This window comes from Hyaena hyaena, unplaced genomic scaffold (genome assembly GCF_003009895.1).
Source record: "Hyaena hyaena isolate Hyena2069 unplaced genomic scaffold, ASM300989v1 scaffold_1232, whole genome shotgun sequence".
NCBI classification, from domain to species: Eukaryota; Metazoa; Chordata; class Mammalia; order Carnivora; family Hyaenidae; genus Hyaena; species Hyaena hyaena.
The window spans coordinates 67,635-86,699 of NW_024081866.1; the positions used below are offsets into that span (position 1 = coordinate 67,635).

Below are 19,065 nucleotides of genomic sequence, written 5' to 3' on the forward strand. Positions count from 1 at the left end.
GTCTTACATACTTTATACCTCACTGAACCCACTTAAGAGCCCCTCAAGGTAGGTGAGTTTTCCTGATGATTACATGCGAGATAATGGAAAAGTAATCACCAGCCAAATTATTATTCCTTTTATGGATGAGGTAAGATTTAACAATGAGGTAAGATTTTAAAAATCTGTCAATAGTAACTAGCAAGTGGCGTCTGGTGATTCTTTCAATGACATTAATTTAAAAATTTATGAATTATTATTTGTTCTTATTGCAAGTCTATCAAAAATGACTAATGGTAGAGCGTTGCATTCCTTATTACTCTTGATTCTCAAACTACATATCCTAGTAAATACAATTTGTAAACACCTGACATTTAGTAATTTGTCAAACATCCTATCAGATCGGTGACTTCACAGCCCCTGGAAATTTTACTCATTTTCAAGTAGACGAAAACCAGAAGACTTCATGAGGCTGTGAAAGCCACCTGCCACACCTGTTCTCCATTTTCAAGGTGGTCTTCTGCTCTCCCTTATCTGAGGACAAATGTTTGACGAGAGATCAGTTTGCACTGTCGTAGTGACTTTGTTTACAGGCTTTCTCATACAGCGCTGTCAATTCTAAGCCTGAGGAGGCGGAAGGCCCAAGGATTTGTCATCCTTTGCACGGGTGCCTTCTCTTTTTTATTAGACTTTTGGTCCTGGGAGGGGTAGTGCAGCTGCGTGATACTGCATCTCCACAGCCCTCTGAATTTAGGCCAGCCTCATCCCCCACTGCCATCACTCCCTCCCTCTTGCGTTCGTATTTCTCCCAGTTGGATTTACTGCCTTGCAAAATTCTTGCGCCATTAATCGGCCGCCGTTCACCCCGCGGGAGCCAGACCCACCCGCCACCGCACGCACCCAGGGAACCCTGCGGGGCTCCGCCCAGCCCACACTCACGAGGAATCATTCCATTTCCTGGCGACCAATCAGCGTTCCGTACGCCGCCACGCCAGCCAATCCAAGGAACCACTCGTTGCCCAGGCCAACTTTGGCCACTTGCCCTCGGGCGCACCCGGCTTCGAGTTGCGGAAGAGCTTGGTACCTTCCAATTGGCTGCGATAGCGGCGGTGGCCCGTAGCCCATTGGCTGCTGCCGCCCCAGCCCCGGCGGACCCGGCAAGCTGAAGGAGCTCCGGAGCGTGCGTGTCGCCCCAAGCCGTGAGTCCCGTGCGCCCGGCGCGCCTAGCCGCGTACCGACGCCTCGCTTCATCTCAGGTAGTGGTGGGTGGAGGCGCGGAGTCGCGGCGGGACTGAGGCGGCCGGGAGGGAGGGCTACGGGGGCGTCCGGGGCGCCCGTCCCGGTGCGTTTTCTGGAGCTGCTCGGGGCAGCGGGGCGGGGGAGGTCGGCGCGGAAGTCATGGGTGGCTGTCCCCGGCGTCCGGGCGGCTTCAGCCCTTACAGGTGAGGGAGGAAAGGCGTCCCCAGAAGGATCCCAGGGCTTGCGCCTCGTCTCTCTGCACCGCTCACGGTGCAGCTTAAGGTCCTGGATGCCAGTTAGGCGTTTCTGCATCCGTTAAATGGGGAAGGGATAGTAAAAACCTCGCGTCCAGGGCCGCGGCGAAGATTCACTAAGGTCGTGTTCTGTGAGGGGCGCAGTGTTTCCTGGTTCGTCGTAGACGTACAGACAACGTAGGGTCCCATCTTCCCACACCAAGCTCTGAGTGATATTGGTAAGAGGCATCGTTTTCCGGGGCTTACAATCTTCCATCCTCACTAAATGTATTAACTCATCTAATTCCTCAATGAGTTAGGGTTACTATTATCCCTAATGTACAGTTAAGAAAGATTACCTGAGCTATTTTGGGATCAGGAGTCAGGACAAAATTACAAATTCAGTATGATGTCAGATTTTTTTAATGTAAAGTCTCTTCCAGCTTGTGGTGAACTTCCAGTGTTTTGCAGAACAGGCCTTTAGACTGGCAAGGCGGAAGCCCTGCGTTGGAATTCTGGCTCTATCGCTTATTGGCCGTGTGATTTTGGACAAGTGACTTAATTTTCTTTGTTACCACTTTGTAAAATCAGGATAATAGGATCAGCTTTGAAGTTTGTTTATGAGGATTAAATGAAATAATACAATTTAAAGTGGCCAGGAAGACTGATCACATAGTAAGTGATCAATAAATGTTAGCTGTTATTATTTTTAATAAAGAATTCGAGCATGAGGAACTCAAAACATGAGCTTGGACTCAAACTTAAAGCTGAAATACCGTTAGGTTTTTTTTTTTTTTTGAGAGAGAGAGAGCACAAGTTCGCAAGTAGGAGAGGGGCAGAGAGAGAGAGAGAGAGAGGGAAACAGAAGATCCCAAACAGGCTCTGCTCTGACAGCGCAGAAGGGGGCTCAAACCCACAAACTGTGAGTTCATGACCTGAGCCCAAGCCAAGAGTTGGTTGCTTAACCCACTGAGCCACCCAGGTGCCCCAAGAATCATTAGAATTTAATATTGCCTTTACTCTTGTAAGAAGACTCAACACTGTTGTAAAGCTAATACTGAAATAAGCTAAAGTGAGCACTGAAACAGAGGGAGGGACAGTGGTCACATTGTGGAAGTAGGCTTCCCTGTTGGATTCCTGCTATAGCCAGTCTCAAAAATGAGAACCTACTTTATTTGACTGATTTGGAGAAGCTAAATTACAAATTCAAGATTGATTGGAAATCAAGCATATGCCAAATTTGATGTTAGATGGACAATATAATTTACAAGGCCTTGGTTTGCACAATATCTTGGGGAAAATCTGTGACATATTATGATTTCCCTTGTGAGTCGGGAAATCAAAGTTTAAACAATTCTGATAATAGCTTCTTTCAGTGGTGAATTCTGACTTCATACTACATAAGTACAGATTTTTTTATGACATTCACTTTATATTAGGAGTTAAAATGTTTATTATGTTTCATATTTAAAATAGAACCTATGGCCATCCCCCTGTGATGTAAATTTAATGAAAAGTGGAGTTGTACTGGGCAAAGACTGTGGTACTGAAAGATGGCCATAAGACCATTTTTAACTTGGGCAGGCTGCCCACTTTACGATGGCAGCCACTGTCTACACTAGTGATTACTGCCAAGACATGGGCATAGGAAACATGAACAAAAAGGTTAGTTTAAAATAAGGGAAAAAATGAAAGTGGACATTACTGAGCACTGAGTAATAGAACTGTCAAAAGTAATATAACCTTTTCTAAGAAGCTGCTAGATTCTGATAGGATTAAGCGGTGCCTGTTCTCTGAAATGTAAGTGATGGCATTGGAGAGTTTCCCGGTGTAGGTCAAGAAAGGGAATAAAAGAATTAGTAAGGGGAAGTTCAGAATAGTATATACAACATTTTCCTCACATTCTTCACCGGTGGAGATTTCAGTAGAGCATATTGTATGCTTTCCTTTCAATTAATGTGAGTACCCTGCTTTATTAGGAGAGCATCAAGACCTTGATAATAACTCCATACTGCCTACCCCCCAATTCGGGAATATATTTTGAGAGATATGTTATGCCTGTCCAGACACAGATAGTTTAGACCGTAGCCATTATTCTCTTTTGGATTTAATCTTGCTGAAAAAAATCCATGCAAGAATGAACTGCCTGGTTAAATACTTCACTGGGCTAAAAAAGAGCTTTCTGAGTTTACACTTTGTTGTCCTTTCCTACCTCCTACTCCAGTACCCTTCGAGAGGCTCATTAATAGTTTTTAATGTTTTAGCTTTGGTTGTTGTAATTAAGAATTTATTTAAAAGGTGGAATAAGTCAGCTTTGAAAGCAAACACTGGATTATATCCATTTCTGTACTTCTAGGACCGAGTATATACTAGATGTTTGGTAAATAGACTTCCTTGAGAAATTGCTGTATTTAATTATGGCAGTGTACACCTTAGTCATTCAGAAACTCAAGGATGATCGGGGTAAATGGGCCCATCTTAGATATCTTGAGGTATTTCATAAGTGAGGCTAGTGCTCACCGTCTACCTATTTTTCCCACTTTTATTTACTGGGTTCCTACTGCATGCTAGACCTCAGGAGGGTAACATTGAACAAGTCACATTTCCTGCCCCAAAAGATTTACAGTTAAATTGGAAAAGATGACTAGTGAATAATTACAGAGTTGCTGTGAGAAACATTGGTGGAGGAGGGGGAAGCTAACCTAGTCTTTACGGGAGTCCAGGAAAGAAGAGTTGGAATTAGGCAACAGAGTTCAGCCAGATCATAAAAGGGCCCATAAGCCGTATTAAGGAGTTTGGACTTTATAGTGATCAGTAAGAGCAATCAGAAAGATTACTAAGATAAGCACCTTAAAGATTCAGATTCTCACCTTAGTAGGTAGTTTTCCTGCTTACATTTCTGTAATGGCTTTGCACAAATATAATGTTGTCTACAATAATAGCATCTTTACATTCCATCTTTGATTTCTGTCAAGGAGTTTAGAAAAAAATATCTTACCTGGCAGCCACAGGAACCTGGCAGGCCACCTGGGGGTTTACAGAATATTGTTTAATCATAATGATCCCAGGAACAGATAAATTAGTTTTTCAAGTCTTCTCTAAGAATTCATGCTTGTTTATAACATACCCTTGATTAAGGTCATTGTACTGGCTATCAAGTTGGCAGTCTCTTGAGGGGAAATGGGATACATTCCTGACTGGCATACTTTTTGAATGAGCTCATCCACGTTTTAGTCTATGGGTGAGATCTATACTTATTATACATTTTGCATCACTTACATAGATCCCAAATTCTCAATTACTGAGTTTTTTATATGTATACTTTCCTATGTTTCTGAAAGGATAGACCACCCCAAAATATGCCACTTTGGAATAGGGATTATTTTCAGCTGAAGGCAATTCAGCAGCAGATGCAGGAAGAGCTGTTTTCCTTCCCTTTACTGCCTAAAAATAGAATATAAACTTCCCTTTGTGAAGGTCTTCCCCCCACCTCTCCTAGACCAGAAAGGGAACAACTCATCACTGGAGACGGAGTTGGCACTGTGATTGTCTGAACAAACAAACGTTACTACAATAACCCTTATCTTCTATTAGTTTTCTCTCCTATATTTACTTCCTCATAATTTACCACCACGAGAAGCCCCCTCTTCCTTGGTCCTGTCACTTTTCCACAATTTATCACCCTTTGTTAGAATGGTGTATAAGCCCTAGGTCTAACTGCTTTTTTTTGGATCTCCATTTATTTATTGTGAAGGCTTCTATGCACACAAAAATTAAAATATCAATAACAAATAAAATGTATGTGCCTTTTCTCCTGTTAATATGCCTTTTGTCAGTTTAATTTGCAAGTCTCAGAGACAGAACCTAGAGAAAAAGGTTATTTTCAAAACACCACTACAGTTCTATATCATCTTATTGTTTATCATTTTTAATGTCTTGTATGCCCTGCTTTATGCTGTTTAGAGACTGACTACAATATTGATTTATTTCTGTCACCTTTACTTTTTAGGCCAGTGGTTCTCAACCCTGGCTGGATAACAGAATAATCAGCAAAGCTTTTTAAAGAACTTAGATTATGGGGGGTCTACTCCAGATCAGGGCCACTGAATCACACTCTCTGCAGTGGGCCCTGAAATCCAACATCTAAAAGCAGTGTTAAAGAAAACCAGAGGCAGATAGAAGTTAAAGTGGTAAAGGCAAAACTTATTCAAGAACTATTGCAATAGTGGGGGTGCCTGAGTGGCTCAGTCGGTTGAGCGTCCGACTTCGGCTCAGGTCACGATCTCGCGGTTCGTGGGTTCGAGCCCCGCATCGGGCTCTGTGCTGACAGCTCAGAGCCTGGAGCCTGTTTCGGATTCTATGTCTCCCCCTGTCTCTGACCCTCTCCTTTTCAGGCTGTCTCTCTCTCTCTCTCTCTCAGAAATAAATAAAACATTAAAAAAAAAAAAACTATTGCAGTAGTGGAGAATAAACCTCAATGTAGAACTGCACTCCATTCTGAATACAACAGGGATAAGTGGGGATTTGCAGCCAAGGAGCAGAGTGGGTGTCAGTGGATGGAAATTTGCTGAGAAGAAACATTAGGGGTAAGGGGAATTCTGGCTAAATTGACTTAAGATTCTTGCTGAATACCGGGCAGCGTGATAAGATCAAGGGTAGGATGAGGAATTTTTGAGGGTGAGGGGTTTTCCGTAAACTGGCTCAGCAGGATTCTTGCTAAAACTGAACTTTGGGGGCCAAGGACAAGCCCAAGAACAAGTCCAAAAAAGAGGACTCAGAGGAGAGGCTAGCGAGGGAATCGTTGTCAACAGCAACTACTACAAAATACAACACAGGTGATCCTGATGTATGCACCTGTCCTTGAGAATTATAGCCTCGTTTCCATAGAGGTTTGAGGCTTGACATTTCATTTTGATCTCTTCTTGATCTCCTTTGTAGTAGTAATTTGATGGTTCTGTAAACTGTGCAGCTTTTCCCCTAAAGCCTCTTCTCCTTTCTCCTTTTCCTGGAGTGCACCAAGGCACCAAAAGGACACAAAATTAAAATAAAACAATTGTTTTGAAGTAAACACAGTTCACCAAATTAAGGGCCTGTTGTGCTCCAGGCAGTGTTCTGGTAGGTGGAGAAACAGTGGTAAATAAGGCAGACAAAGGCCCCTGCTTTATTAGCTGAGGAGGATGTGATGGTGAAAGAGCAGAATACAGCACACCAATACATAAACAGGTTAATCTCAGATTGTGAAAAGCACCATGAAGAAAATAAAAGAAGGATATAGTGGCGACTTGCAGAAGGCTGTATTTTAAGACAGGAGGTTTAAAATGAAATTGTCATTACAAGTTATTAGTCATGCTCAGATTTGGGATCTAATAATGCATACATAGAAATAGCAAGTACAAAGCCTGAAGTCAGTGACAAGCTGGGCCTATTTGAGGGACAGAAAGAAACCAGTAGGACAAGAATATTGTAGGCAGTGAGCTGCGGTGCTGTGAATAGGAGTCTCTTAATTCCCATTAAGGGTGATTCCAAGGCTTTGACTTTGAGCTACTGGCTCAGTTACCATTGTAAAAGTAAATTGTTCAGATGGGGTGGGTGTGTCCAATTGAGGGAAGCCTGGGGAAGCAAGAGGTACCCATTGGGGTGAAGCTCTAACTAGACTTCTGGATCTGGGACTTTGGGGTGGTGTCTCTCCCCATTTCCCCCTCTCTCCTTCAGTCTTTCCACATTTCAGCCTCAGGGTAGTCAGATTTTTTGCATGCTTGCATATTGATCATAGACTCCTGGAGTGATTATTCTAAAAAAAATCTGCAGAATCTGCATGAACTTTTCTAACCCAGCCTCCAAAGTCATGCAGTCACAGACCACTTCTTGATGGGAAGTGTATCAAAGAGTTTACAGCAATGTTTTAAACCCCGTCGTCATTATGTTAAGTTTATTATCCTTAAGGCTAGTAATCATTGCTCTTTAAAAACATTGTTGAACAGTCGCTTATCTTTGGAATTCTTAATAAGCTAGTACTTTTCTTTTTTAGGTAGTTAAAATTATTGCCTTAAAATTATGAACTATTTATTTATGCTGTACTAGTAGTTCTAAAAGTCTTCTTATGACCTTCTTCCTTCCTTACAGATACTTTATGGAATCCTATAACATTTCACTGGATGAAATAAAATATTGAAAATGGTATATAGTTCGTCAAACTTTTGAAATTGTTCACAGTTCTGTAGCCCTGTCCTGAAAGGATGTATGAGCGGCTTTTTGCTTATGCTTATCATTCGTTTGCTAGAGTGAGTCTTAAATCTGTTGGATGTTAAATTAAAATTTTAATGGCTGAGGCTCTAAGGACCTTTTTTAAAGAATTTATTCCTTGTGTATTTATTTTTATAGTTTGGAAACAGCAATTTTTTTTCTTTAAGTTATCTAGAAGTCTATAATGTATTTCTTTTTATTATATTCTATTGGGAAGGGAAAATAGGTTAGTGTTTTATTTTTATATGAATAATTTTAATAGCTCACAATGTGTGATTCTTATCCTTGACTAGGTGTTATTTATCTTGGAAGCTGTTAGGAAAACTATGCCCAGGTCCTACTTTCTGAGATTCTGATTAGTTGGTTTGGGGTGGGATCCAGGTGTACCTTTGACAGCTCCCCAGGTGATTCTGTTATGAAGACAGATTTGTGACTCCTTGGTCTACTGAAGACAGATTTGCGACTCCTTGGTCTACTGCGTCGAACTGTGGTATTTGTTGATGCTAATCTTTGTCTTTGCAACAGGAAAAAAAAAGAGAGAGAGAGAGAAAGAAGAAAAAATGGAAGCCCTGCCCGATGCAGCTGTTTTTGCAACTAGACTTAAAAACACTCTTATCCAGTATCATAGCATTGAAGATGATAAGTGGCGAGTTGCCAAGAAAATGGTAAATTATTTAAATTGCTTCTATTTGGGGTTTGTCCTCTATCTAATGAGTTGGTTGATGACTTTCAAAACGGTAAGGGAAGGGGCGCCTGGGTGGCTTAGTCGGTTAAGCGTCCGACTTTCACTTAGGTCATGATCTCGCGGTTCATGGGTTCGAGCCCCGCGTCGGGCTCTGTGATGACTGCCAGCTCAGAGCCTGCAGCCTATTTCGGAGTCTGTGTCTCCCTCTCTCTCTGACCCTCCCCTGCTCACGCTGTCTCTCTCTCTCTCTCTCTCTCTCCTAGAAATAAATAAAAATATTAAAAAAAAAAAACGGTAAGGGAAAATAGGGACCATACTTTGGGTGGATGTGCAGGGATAGATAATTATGCTAATAAAGTCAGTGTTTTGACATCTCACCAAGGCAAAAACATAATAATGCTCTACTGCTATCATTACTGCTGTAGACAGTGGACATGAGAATAGAATCTTAGCAACAAGAGCCTAAACCTAAAGTATAGCTTCTGAAGTCAACATAGAAAATGTATGGATAGTTTGGAAAAGTTTCAGATATTTCAACAAGCCCGTGAGCTTGGCCGTTTAGTTTTCTTTCTTACCAGTGTGACTTGTCCAAACTGTCCCATGGCTGAGCATTGACAGAAGTAGCCCTGGAACCAGGACTCTTCCCATGAATCACTCTAGCTTGTCTGATGGCCAAGACTTCTTGGGAAATGATCAGAAAAAGGATGTAGGGACTAATTCAAGGTAGCACTGCCATAGTAGATGTGACTTGTTTGATTTAAAGGAAAAAAGAGCAAGGTCAGAATGAAATATTTAGCATTCCTATTGTCTTAGTCTAAATGTGTCAGTAATGGTAAATAGATAAGATTGGAGCAAGGCAAATAATAATGGCTGGCAAGATAGAGCCGTCACTGGATCTTAACAATGTTTGGATCTCATTAAGCTACTAAAAAATCTTTTTTTGGAGGTCTGTATTTGAAGTAAAAGGTGAAGAACTTTAGGAAACAGAAGAAATTCAGATATGGATCACTTGATGGCATAAATGACTTTTATATTTGAATATTTACTTAAGTTTTATTTTAATGCAAGGACATGCTCTACAATTTGAAATTGCTGGTTTTATGTTTACATTTCCAGCTAGGTGATTATTTATGTCCATGTACTGTTTTTTATTTTTCTAGAAAGATGTAACAATTTGGAGAAAGCCTTCAGAAGAATTTAATGGATACCTGTAAGTAAATTCTTGTAGTTTCATGTAACTCTTAAGATATTACCAAATTTTATATATAAATATATATATATATATGATCACTAAATCATCATTGCCAGTGAAATTTGGCTTTTAATATTTTAACTTTTCTGAGAAGCAAATCACCTTATGAATTCAAAGCCTTTAAAATGTCCAGATCCCTTGTGGACTGAGTTGGTGGTAAGGGAATCATAAATAATGATATCAAATGGCCAATAAAATCTTAATTTCTTAGCATGTTGAATAAGACCCTTCTATGTTTGTTTATTTTTGAGAGAGAGAGAGAGACAGCATGAGCAGGAGAGGGACAGAAAGAGAGGGAGACATAGAATCCAAAGACAGGCTCCGGGCTGAGCTGTCAGCACAGAGTCCAACGCGGGGCTCAAACCCACAAACCACGAGATCATGACCTGAGCCGAAGCCAGATGCTTAACCGACTGAGCCACCCAGGCACCCCTCTAAGAATTCATCTTAAAGAAATCATAAGAAAGATAAAGGTTGAGTACTTATCTCTTCCATCACAGCATTACTTGAATAATCAATAGTCAGAGAATGATAAAATTTTGAAATGTGGTGTTTTACAGTCTTTAAAAACTACGTTTTCAAATATTATTTAAAAACACAAGAATGTAAAGTGACTAAAGCAGAATACCAAACTGCATGTAGCACTATTGTGAGTTGACTTTAAATATATATAAAAAAATTTTTTTTAATGTTTTTATTTATTTTTGAAAGAGAGAGAGAGAGACAGAATGCAAGTGGGGAAAGGGGCAGAGAAAGAGGGAGACACAGAATCTGAAGCAGACTCCAGGCTTTGCACTCTCAGCACAGAGCCCAACACAAGAGCTCGAACCTACTAACCATGAGATCGTGATCTGAGCTGAAGTTGGCGGCTTAACCGACTGAGCCATTCAAGTGCCCCTATGCATTTTTGTATATTAAATGTTTTTACCTGGGGCTCCTGATGGCTCAGTCGGATGTGTGTCTGACTCTTGATCTCAGCTCAGGTCATGATTGCAAGGTTGTGGGATCAAACCCCATGTCCAGCTCTGTGCTGACAGGGCGAGGCCTGCTTGGGTTGCTCGCTCTCCCTCTGCCCCTCCCCCACTTGTTGGAGCACATGTGTGTACATACGCTGTCTCTAAAATAAAAAATATTAAAAATAAGTGTTTTTACTTACCACCAAATATACACCTCTAGATGGCAGTTTTATAGGTGATTTTATTTCCGTTTTTTGGTATTTACATATAGTTGAACATGAATTATGCCTTTTAACCAGAAAAAAAATAATTGTTTTTTAAAGCCAGTGGAGACAGTTGACTTGTGTAATTGCAGTGGAATGTTCACATCCTTGGGACTCAGCCCTTTTAAAAATGAAACTGCTCTGAAGTATAATACCAAAGATAGCATTTCCAGAAAGATGAGTTATATAATACTTATGTCAAGGACCAGGAAACTGGAGTTGCAGATTAAGCATTGTAAACAAGTGTGAATTAATCCTTTAGATCACTGATTCCCGGTGAGGTTTGAAAAGCATAACTGCACTGACAGTATGGAGTATGGAGCCTGCTTGGGATTTTCTCTCTCCTGATGTCTGCCCCTTCCCCATGCACAAGCATACTCTCTTCTCTATCTCTCAAAATAAATAAATAAAATTTAAAAAAAAACAACAAACCTTTTAGAAAGACTCCCCGTCCTCCGGGAAGTTACTGATAGAGTTAAAGCCAATCTATCATTTGTCTTCTTTCTTCCCCAGAGATAACTAGTATCTTAAAGGGTATATTATTTCTCTTATATTCTTTGACCACATATAAGTGTGTGTTTCTTTCAGGAACTTCCTTTGTTTTTTTTTTCCATTTAACATTGTGTTTTCAAGATTTAGCCATGTTGTTACGTGTAGATCTATTCTTTCATGTTCATAAGAAAATACTGTGATGTCTTTACCTGTATTTGCAAATTTGCCTGTGGTACATTTTTAGGTTGTCATCAATTATTCCTTATAAAGTACAGTGCTATAGTAAACTTCTTAGGTATACGTCTCCTACACACGTGTGATTTTCTTTGGGTGTGCACCTGGGTCCCTTACACTAGACATTGCTCTCTAAAGTGGTGGTAGCAAATTGAGAGTTCTCATTCCCTTCCATTCAGTATGAGTTAGTTTTTAATCTCTGCAAATCACAGGGGTATGGGATGGTATCTTGTTGATATTTACTTGATTATGAGTGAAGTTGAGCATCTTTTCTAAATTTATCAACATTTCAGATCAATCTTAACATATCCTTTGCCCATCCTTTCTTTAGATTGTCTTTTTCTCATTGGTTTATAGGAATTAATTATGTACTCTCTAATAATTATGTCTGTTCATCTGTGTTGCACATGCCTTCTTCCAGTCTGTGCTGGTTTTAAAAGAAATTTATATACTTTGTCATTTGTGATATACAGGTTTTTAACTATCTTGCATTATTTGTGTTTTTTTGTGATTTATGTTTACAAAGATGTATTTTTCTCAAAGTTTTAAATTTTATGCGGTGGTTTTTCATCTATCTGGAATTAATTGTTTTGAACGCTGTCAAGTAGTGATTCAGTTTTTAATTACTCTGTTAGGATAAGTACTGGAAGTACATCCTTTCTCCATTGATATATAATGCCACCTTTGAAACATGTCAAGTTCTGATAAAATTCATGAGTCAATCTTTAGTGTTCTATTCCTGGGTGATCTGTTTTTCTGCTCCTGTAGTAAGTTTTTGAAAGTTAGAGTAAAAATATATGTATACTAAGAGCATGTTAGAGCATAACGGAAAGAACAGCTTTCAAAATAAATGAAGCATTAATGTTCTGTCATCCGTTTTCAGCTGTCCCATAACATGAAGGTACTTTACTGTGTTCAGGACAATATAATTTAGCCTTGGACATCTTATTAGATGTGAGGGCAAACAGTACATTCTGATAAAATAATTGATATCCCTGAATTTATCAGAAAAACCATAGAAATTCACTGCCTTTAAAAAATCTTTATTGGAGCACCTGGGTGGTTCAGTCAGTTAAGCGTCTGACTTCGGCTCCGGTCATGATTTCACGGTTTGTGGGCTCAAGCCCCGCGTTGGGCTCTGTGCTGGCAGCCAGCTCAGAGACTGGAGCCTGCTTCAGAGTCTGTGTCTCCCTCTCTCTCTGACCCTCCCCTGTTCATGCTGTCTCTCTCTCTCTCTCTCTCAGAAATAAAACATAAAAAAAAAAAATCTTTGTTAACTTTTACTCTTCTTAAAGTTAGCTGTGAACAATGTGGACATGCTGAGAGTTTTCATTCTAATAGCATTTGACTTTAATATTTTTTCTCCAGCTTCAAAGCCCAAGGCGTTATAGATAACGTCGTCAATAGTGTAGTGGACCATATACGCCCAGGTCCCTGTCGCTTGGATTGGGACAGCTTAATGACTTCAATGGATATCTTGGAACACTTTGAAGAGGTATTTATTTAGAAACATTACTGCAGATTGTGTGTGTGTGTGTGTGTGTGTGTGTGTGAAAGAGAGAGAGTGAGCATGTGAGCGTGAGGGTGTATACACACTTGTATTCATTGCTTGGAGAGTAGGTAGTCCTGGCAAAGATCTCATAGGGGAATCCTTGCTGCCTTTTAAAAAGCTTGAGTTTCCTCATATTAACTAATGAATGTTAGAACTGAATGTGTTTTTCACAGCAGCTCTACCTTTGCTGCTTAAGAAAATTGTCAGTGTCTTTAACGGTAAAACTTTAAGTTGAGGTTCTGAAATATAAAATTCTGAAAACAACACCGTCACATTCAGCTATCTAGGTAATTGTATGTTTTTCCATTAATATTAAGCCAAAATTAAAGACCAAAGATAAAAATGCCACCTTAGGCATTAGAGAATTATGTAACCATAGTGGGTTGTCCTCTTTTTCTATTTTTATTAATTCATTCTTGCCATGTTTGAATTTCTTTATTGAACCATTTAGTGTTTTAGTACAAGTATTTGGATTTTATTTTAAACACTTAGAGTCTACACTATCTATTTCCATGTTGAATATCATATAGGATGAAAGGCCATTGTATTGATTTAGAGATTTGGATACTGGGCAGCTTAACTCTTTGTGTTTTGATCATATATTTTATTCACGACCATACAGTAGCAGTGATATTTAGAATAGAGCTCTTAACCTGTCGGAATCACTGTAAGAATTATTCATAATAACTGTAATACATTTTAAGTCAGTATCATTTTTTAATAAAGATTAATTAATGATACAGGAGTCACATATGTTTCCTTAGTAGTGCCTGTTACCTGTTCTCTTTCAGAATTGCTGTGTGATGCGTTATACTACTGCTGGCCAGCTTTGGAATATGATTTCCCCAAGAGAGTTTGTTGATTTCTCCTACACTGTGGACTATGAAGAAGGGCTTCTATCCTGTGGTAATGATATCAAAACCTTATACTTTCTTTTCATTTGTTTTAAATATTTGAGTTTTCTAGGCTGGATGTTTCTTTCTACCTGAGCTATATTTTCAGCCTTCACATTTATTTTGTAATCACTTTAAGCTTTGTAAACATCCTAGAAAGTGTTTTGAAATCTTTCTGATAAGTTTTTATTTTCAGTTACATAGTAGCTTCCACGTCATGGCTAACAAATATGAATTAAATAACTGCCTCTAAGAAAGGGATGTAGTAAGTAGATTTCCATCTAAGTCACTCTCAGAAAGCAACTTCTTAGTCATTACATAGAAAGAATAGACTTGGTATGTTTTAGAATATTTTTCCTTCCTTGAGCTGTGTGATAGTTGTCTTTTAAAAATTAAAAATACTGCTATTAGAAGGCTCCTGCTTTCTAAAATATATCTATAGGTAAATTTTTTATGTTTACTATATACGTGAGTTGGCAGTTGTAGGAAAGTAAGTATCTACTTGTTTACTCTTAACCAGCCAGTACCAAAGTTGGATGTGGCAGTGCCGTCAGGGAGTAGTGGTGGTGCCATAGTTTTGATTTTTGGCACCTTGAGGCCTGGGTGCTACAGCCACGATTCATAGTTTCCAAGGAGTTACCAGGATGACATAATGTTACCTATCCTGATGGGATTAGAACTTTCCCCATTAACTACTTACCAGCCCCCTGTCAGAACTCCAGCTGGTGATTATCTTTTTCATTTTCCATGGTCACTCTTGGGGCTTAGTTTTCATCTACACGGATAAGAAGAAAAATATTTAAACAAGAAATCTGATAATAATTTTAATGAGAGTTTCAGGTTAATCTCAGCCACTGCTAAGTGTTATTTTAAAATTTCCTTGTAGGGGTAAGTCTTGACTGGAGTGAAAAGAGACCAGAATTTATTCGTGGATATAACCATCCCTGTGGTTGGTTTTGTGTTCCGCTTAAAGACAATCCCCACCAGAGTCTTTTGACAGGCTATATTCAGACGGATCTGCGTGGGATGATTCCACAGTCTGCAGTCAACACAGCCATGGCAAGCACTTTGACCAACTTCTACGTTGATTTACGAAAAGCCTTACAAAAGGCATAGTATGTTTAAACTTGTACTAGTGTAGTCCCCAGAATCAACTTCTGCTCTCAGCTGCACGGCCTCTAATACTCATCCTTCCCTCTTCTCCGTGTAGCCTGCGGAAACATTTGAGATGATTTATTGCTTTATTTTATTCCCCAACTAAAGAGTTATCCAAGAGAGGGCATTTCAGCTTTCTTAAGTAATTACTTGCCACAGGGTTTGGGACAGCAGTGTGTCTGGCACGGAGGGTATGACAGAGATCCATGAAGAAGTAGGTATACTTCTTTGACCTCAACTCTTAAGAAACTGAGTAGTGCCTCAGTATGAATATTTTGGCTGCTTGGAAATTAGAGAAAGCACAAGCTTCATGCTATTAGTTAAAATATATTTTAGAGGTTTATGAACATTTTGTGAAGTTTTAACTTTTTTCGAAGTTTAATATTAGTGTTTCACTTTGGTATGCTGTATGAGTTTGCCAATATCTTGGACTAAAGAAAAAGCTCTTTATATTTTATAAAGGTGAACATTGTCAGTTGAATTGCACTACTTTAAGTATTGGAAAAATCAGAAATAAGAAAAGAATAGATAAAATAACTATAGACACAAGTCAAACACAATTCTGTTTTGATATCTAGATAACATAATTTTGTGGATGTCTTAAAAATGTATTTGTATCTTTCTGTGAATTTATTTTGGAAATCTTAAAAAGTGTTTATATATGGATAAGATAGTACAAAAACTGCCAAATGTATTGGGAACACCACATTGACTGGGTTGTGTGAAAGGGTCGGTAGTATCCTATATTTACCAATAGAAAATTGTCTGTCTAGAAAGTCAGATTCAATGAATGTTTCCTTCATGTTTCATTTTTTTTTTTTTAAAGATAAGCCCTCAAGAAATAGCTTTAATTCTGAGAAGTATCCAATATTCTTTAGGAAAATAATCAGATTTTCAGTCTTTCTCGTTTGACCCATGTTCATGTTTCAAAGTATCACTCACCTCATAAAGTATTACTGACTACATCATAAACATTCACAATTGTGACAGATCTTCAGTCTGGAGCTTTAACAAATGCGTTCATAGATTTATCCACATGCCTGGATGAGTCATTTTATAACTAGCATGGACAATAGGTCCCTTGAGTCTATGGCTGCCTTAAATGAACACTCCTGAATAATTTTAACATTCCAAATGATTCCTTGGCTTTTGTACTAACCACCTGGTTTACTTCTTTTTTTTTTTTTTTTTTTTTTTTAATGTTTTTTTTTTTTTTTTTTTTTTTTTTTTTTTTTTTNGGGAGGGTCAGAGAGAGAGGGAGTCACAGACTGAAACAGGCTCCAGGCTCTGAGCTGGCAGTCAGCACAGAGCCCGACGCGGGGCCCGAACCCACGAACCGCGAGATCATGACCTAAGTGAAAGTCGGACGCTTAACCGACTAAGCCACCCAGGCGCCCCCCACCTGGTTTACTTCTAATATGAGACCTTGAGGCAGCTCATTCAGTGTACGCATGAAAATGTGTGTATTTATGTTTGTGTACGGGCACACGCTTTGAAATCTATCTTTGTGTTCACTGCGAGTTCTTCATGTGACACTATTACTGTTTCCATTATTTTGTTTCTCCTCCTCCTCCTCCCCCACCCCCTCCTTCCCTTTTCTCCCTTCTCCTTCCCCACCCCCTCCTTGACCGCTCTCCCCCCTCCCCCTTTCCCCTTCTTCTTCTCTTTCCCCCTCCTTCTTTTTCTCCTCCTTCTTCTACTCTTCCCCCCCTTCCTCCTCTTCCTCCCCTTTATTCTCCTTCTCGTTCTTTTCCTTCTTTTTTGATTAATGTGGGGTTTCTTATATTCCAGTGTTCTGTCTAGGATGGCAAATTACCAGCAGAGGTCCAATTACAGGGTGCCCAGATTGGGTGAGGGATTATGTGATAATATTGCCTGAACTGGGGACCCCCAAAGCAAATAAACTGTCCACTGTCCAATAAAGTCAGTGACTTTAATGTTCTCTCTGTCCTTTTATACCTCCAATTATTGATTACGTAATCATTGTTGAATTGGACCCATTGCACATAAAAGGACACTCATGGAAAAATTTTTATTGCAATATTGAGTCATATGATAGTTTGAAAAGTAGTATTTGAATCACCTGAAATGTATATGCGGCTTCTGGATGGCACTTTAGATCTGCTGGGCTCTAGCTATACTTTTTTTTTTTTACAACAGTTTATTGAAATATAATTTACATGCTATACAACTTACTGGTTCTAAGTATACAATCCAGTGATTTTTGAATACATTTATAATTGTGCAGCCATCACCACAATCCAGTTTTAGAACATTTCCATCAACCAGAAAGATCCCTTTGCCTGTTTGCAGACTCTTATCTAACAAAGTTTAGCACAGCCGCCAGTATACAGAAGAGAGATGAGAAAGATTACCTTGGGTTTTGTTTTTAAGTGTAGATTCTAAGCTCAGGCACTTCATGGTGATGTTTTAAATGTGTTATCTCAAATACCGCAGTTATACAAAAATTTAATGGTATGGATTGGGATTACTAGTAACATATAATGAAGTCTACTCTTTCTGTAGCAGTGCTGTAGAAGAATAGAAAACTAATGTGAGCTGTATATGTAACTTAAAATTTTCTAGCAGCCACATGAGAAAGCTAGAAAGAAACGGCTGAAGTTGATTTTAATAATGCCACTTACTTAATTCAGTAGCTCCCAAACATCATTTCAACAAATAAGCAGTGTGAACCTTTACTAAGACAGATTACTTTCTTCTTTTGTACTAATTCTTTGAAATCTGGTATGCTTTTTACTTACCTGGATTAGCCACATTAAAAAAATTGCTTTTAAAATCTTTGTTATTGAGAGAGAAGAGACAGAGTGTGAAGTGGGGGAGGGGCAGAGAGAGAGAGAGGGAGACAGAATTTGAAGCAGGCTCTGGGCCCTGAGCTGTCAGCACAGAGTTCTTCACGGGCTTGAACTCACAGATGGTGAAATCTTGACCTGAGCCGAAGTCAGATGCTTAACCAACAGAGCCACCCAGGTGCCCCTTGGATTAGCCACATGTTAAGTGTGCATTATCAACACTGGGCCAGTAGCCTGTATTTAATAGCACATTCTCTAGTATATGTATTAATTTGTGTTTTTACAAAATGAATTAATGAATTTCATGGAATTGCTCTCTTAAATACAAAGTGTTTTCTGATCTCTGGAGCCTTCAATGCTTGTTAAATGGGGACTTATGAACATTAGAAATAAATCAGTTTGTAGCTGTTAATAATATAAAAGTTATAGCCAAAAAATGTTTTCCTTCCAAGATAATTAATTTTTCAGAGGACAGTTAATGAAAAAATATAATCTGCCTTGTTAGGTGGTTGATTATTTTCTCTAGCTTATAGCTAGTTTGTATTAGAAACTATTTACATAGGGAGTACTTGGCATCGTACTGTTTTCAGTACTTGTTACCTATTTTTTAAGGATATTAGTTTCATACCAAAAAGAATAAGTGATACCTTTGCATGAAGTATCAGTTTGTACTAACTCTTAATTAGCCCTTGGAGTTTAACATAATACTTAGCAAAAATAATTGCAGGAATTTAGTGGTTGCAGTTATGTATAATATGAACTGCTAGAGACTGTAGAGATTGTTAGAGATTGTAAATGTTAAAGGTCTCTTTATCTTACTGCTCATTGATGTTGGATATATTTGAAATTGTACATTTCAAACTGTAAAATTATCTCCCAGTAAAAATAAGTTTTGTTTTCTCCCTCTTCCCTCTTTCTTTACTAACTGAAGGACAAAGTATCAATACTCAGGTTGAATTTAATTAACATCTCAAAAACCTCTGTAACGGAGGTTGCCTCTGGAGAAGATAGGAAAACATTTAATTGTCTGTTGAGCTTTTAGGTATGAGTAATTCCCTTTGATGTAGACAAAAGCTTTA

The 19,065-nt window shown here is 39.0% G+C and overlaps 1 protein-coding gene across 2 annotated transcripts; it reads left to right on the forward strand.

The window, feature by feature from the left end:
- Positions 1 to 1,089: 1,089 nt before the first annotated feature.
- STARD4 (StAR related lipid transfer domain containing 4) lies at positions 1,090 to 16,001 on the forward strand. Of its 2 annotated transcripts, none has more exons than XM_039222976.1 (6): positions 1,090 to 1,236; positions 8,223 to 8,359; positions 9,540 to 9,589; positions 12,945 to 13,071; positions 13,920 to 14,034; positions 14,908 to 16,001. In XM_039222976.1, exons 2-6 carry the CDS (start codon positions 8,255 to 8,257, stop codon positions 15,135 to 15,137), a joined length of 627 nt encoding a protein of 208 aa, XP_039078907.1. In that variant the 5' UTR covers positions 1,090 to 1,236; positions 8,223 to 8,254; the 3' UTR covers positions 15,138 to 16,001. The 2 variants fall into 2 exon arrangements, with proteins under 2 accessions (XP_039078907.1, XP_039078908.1); XM_039222977.1 differs by having other exon boundaries at positions 1,090 to 1,235; positions 8,220 to 8,359.
- Positions 16,002 to 19,065: the final 3,064 nt, after the last annotated feature.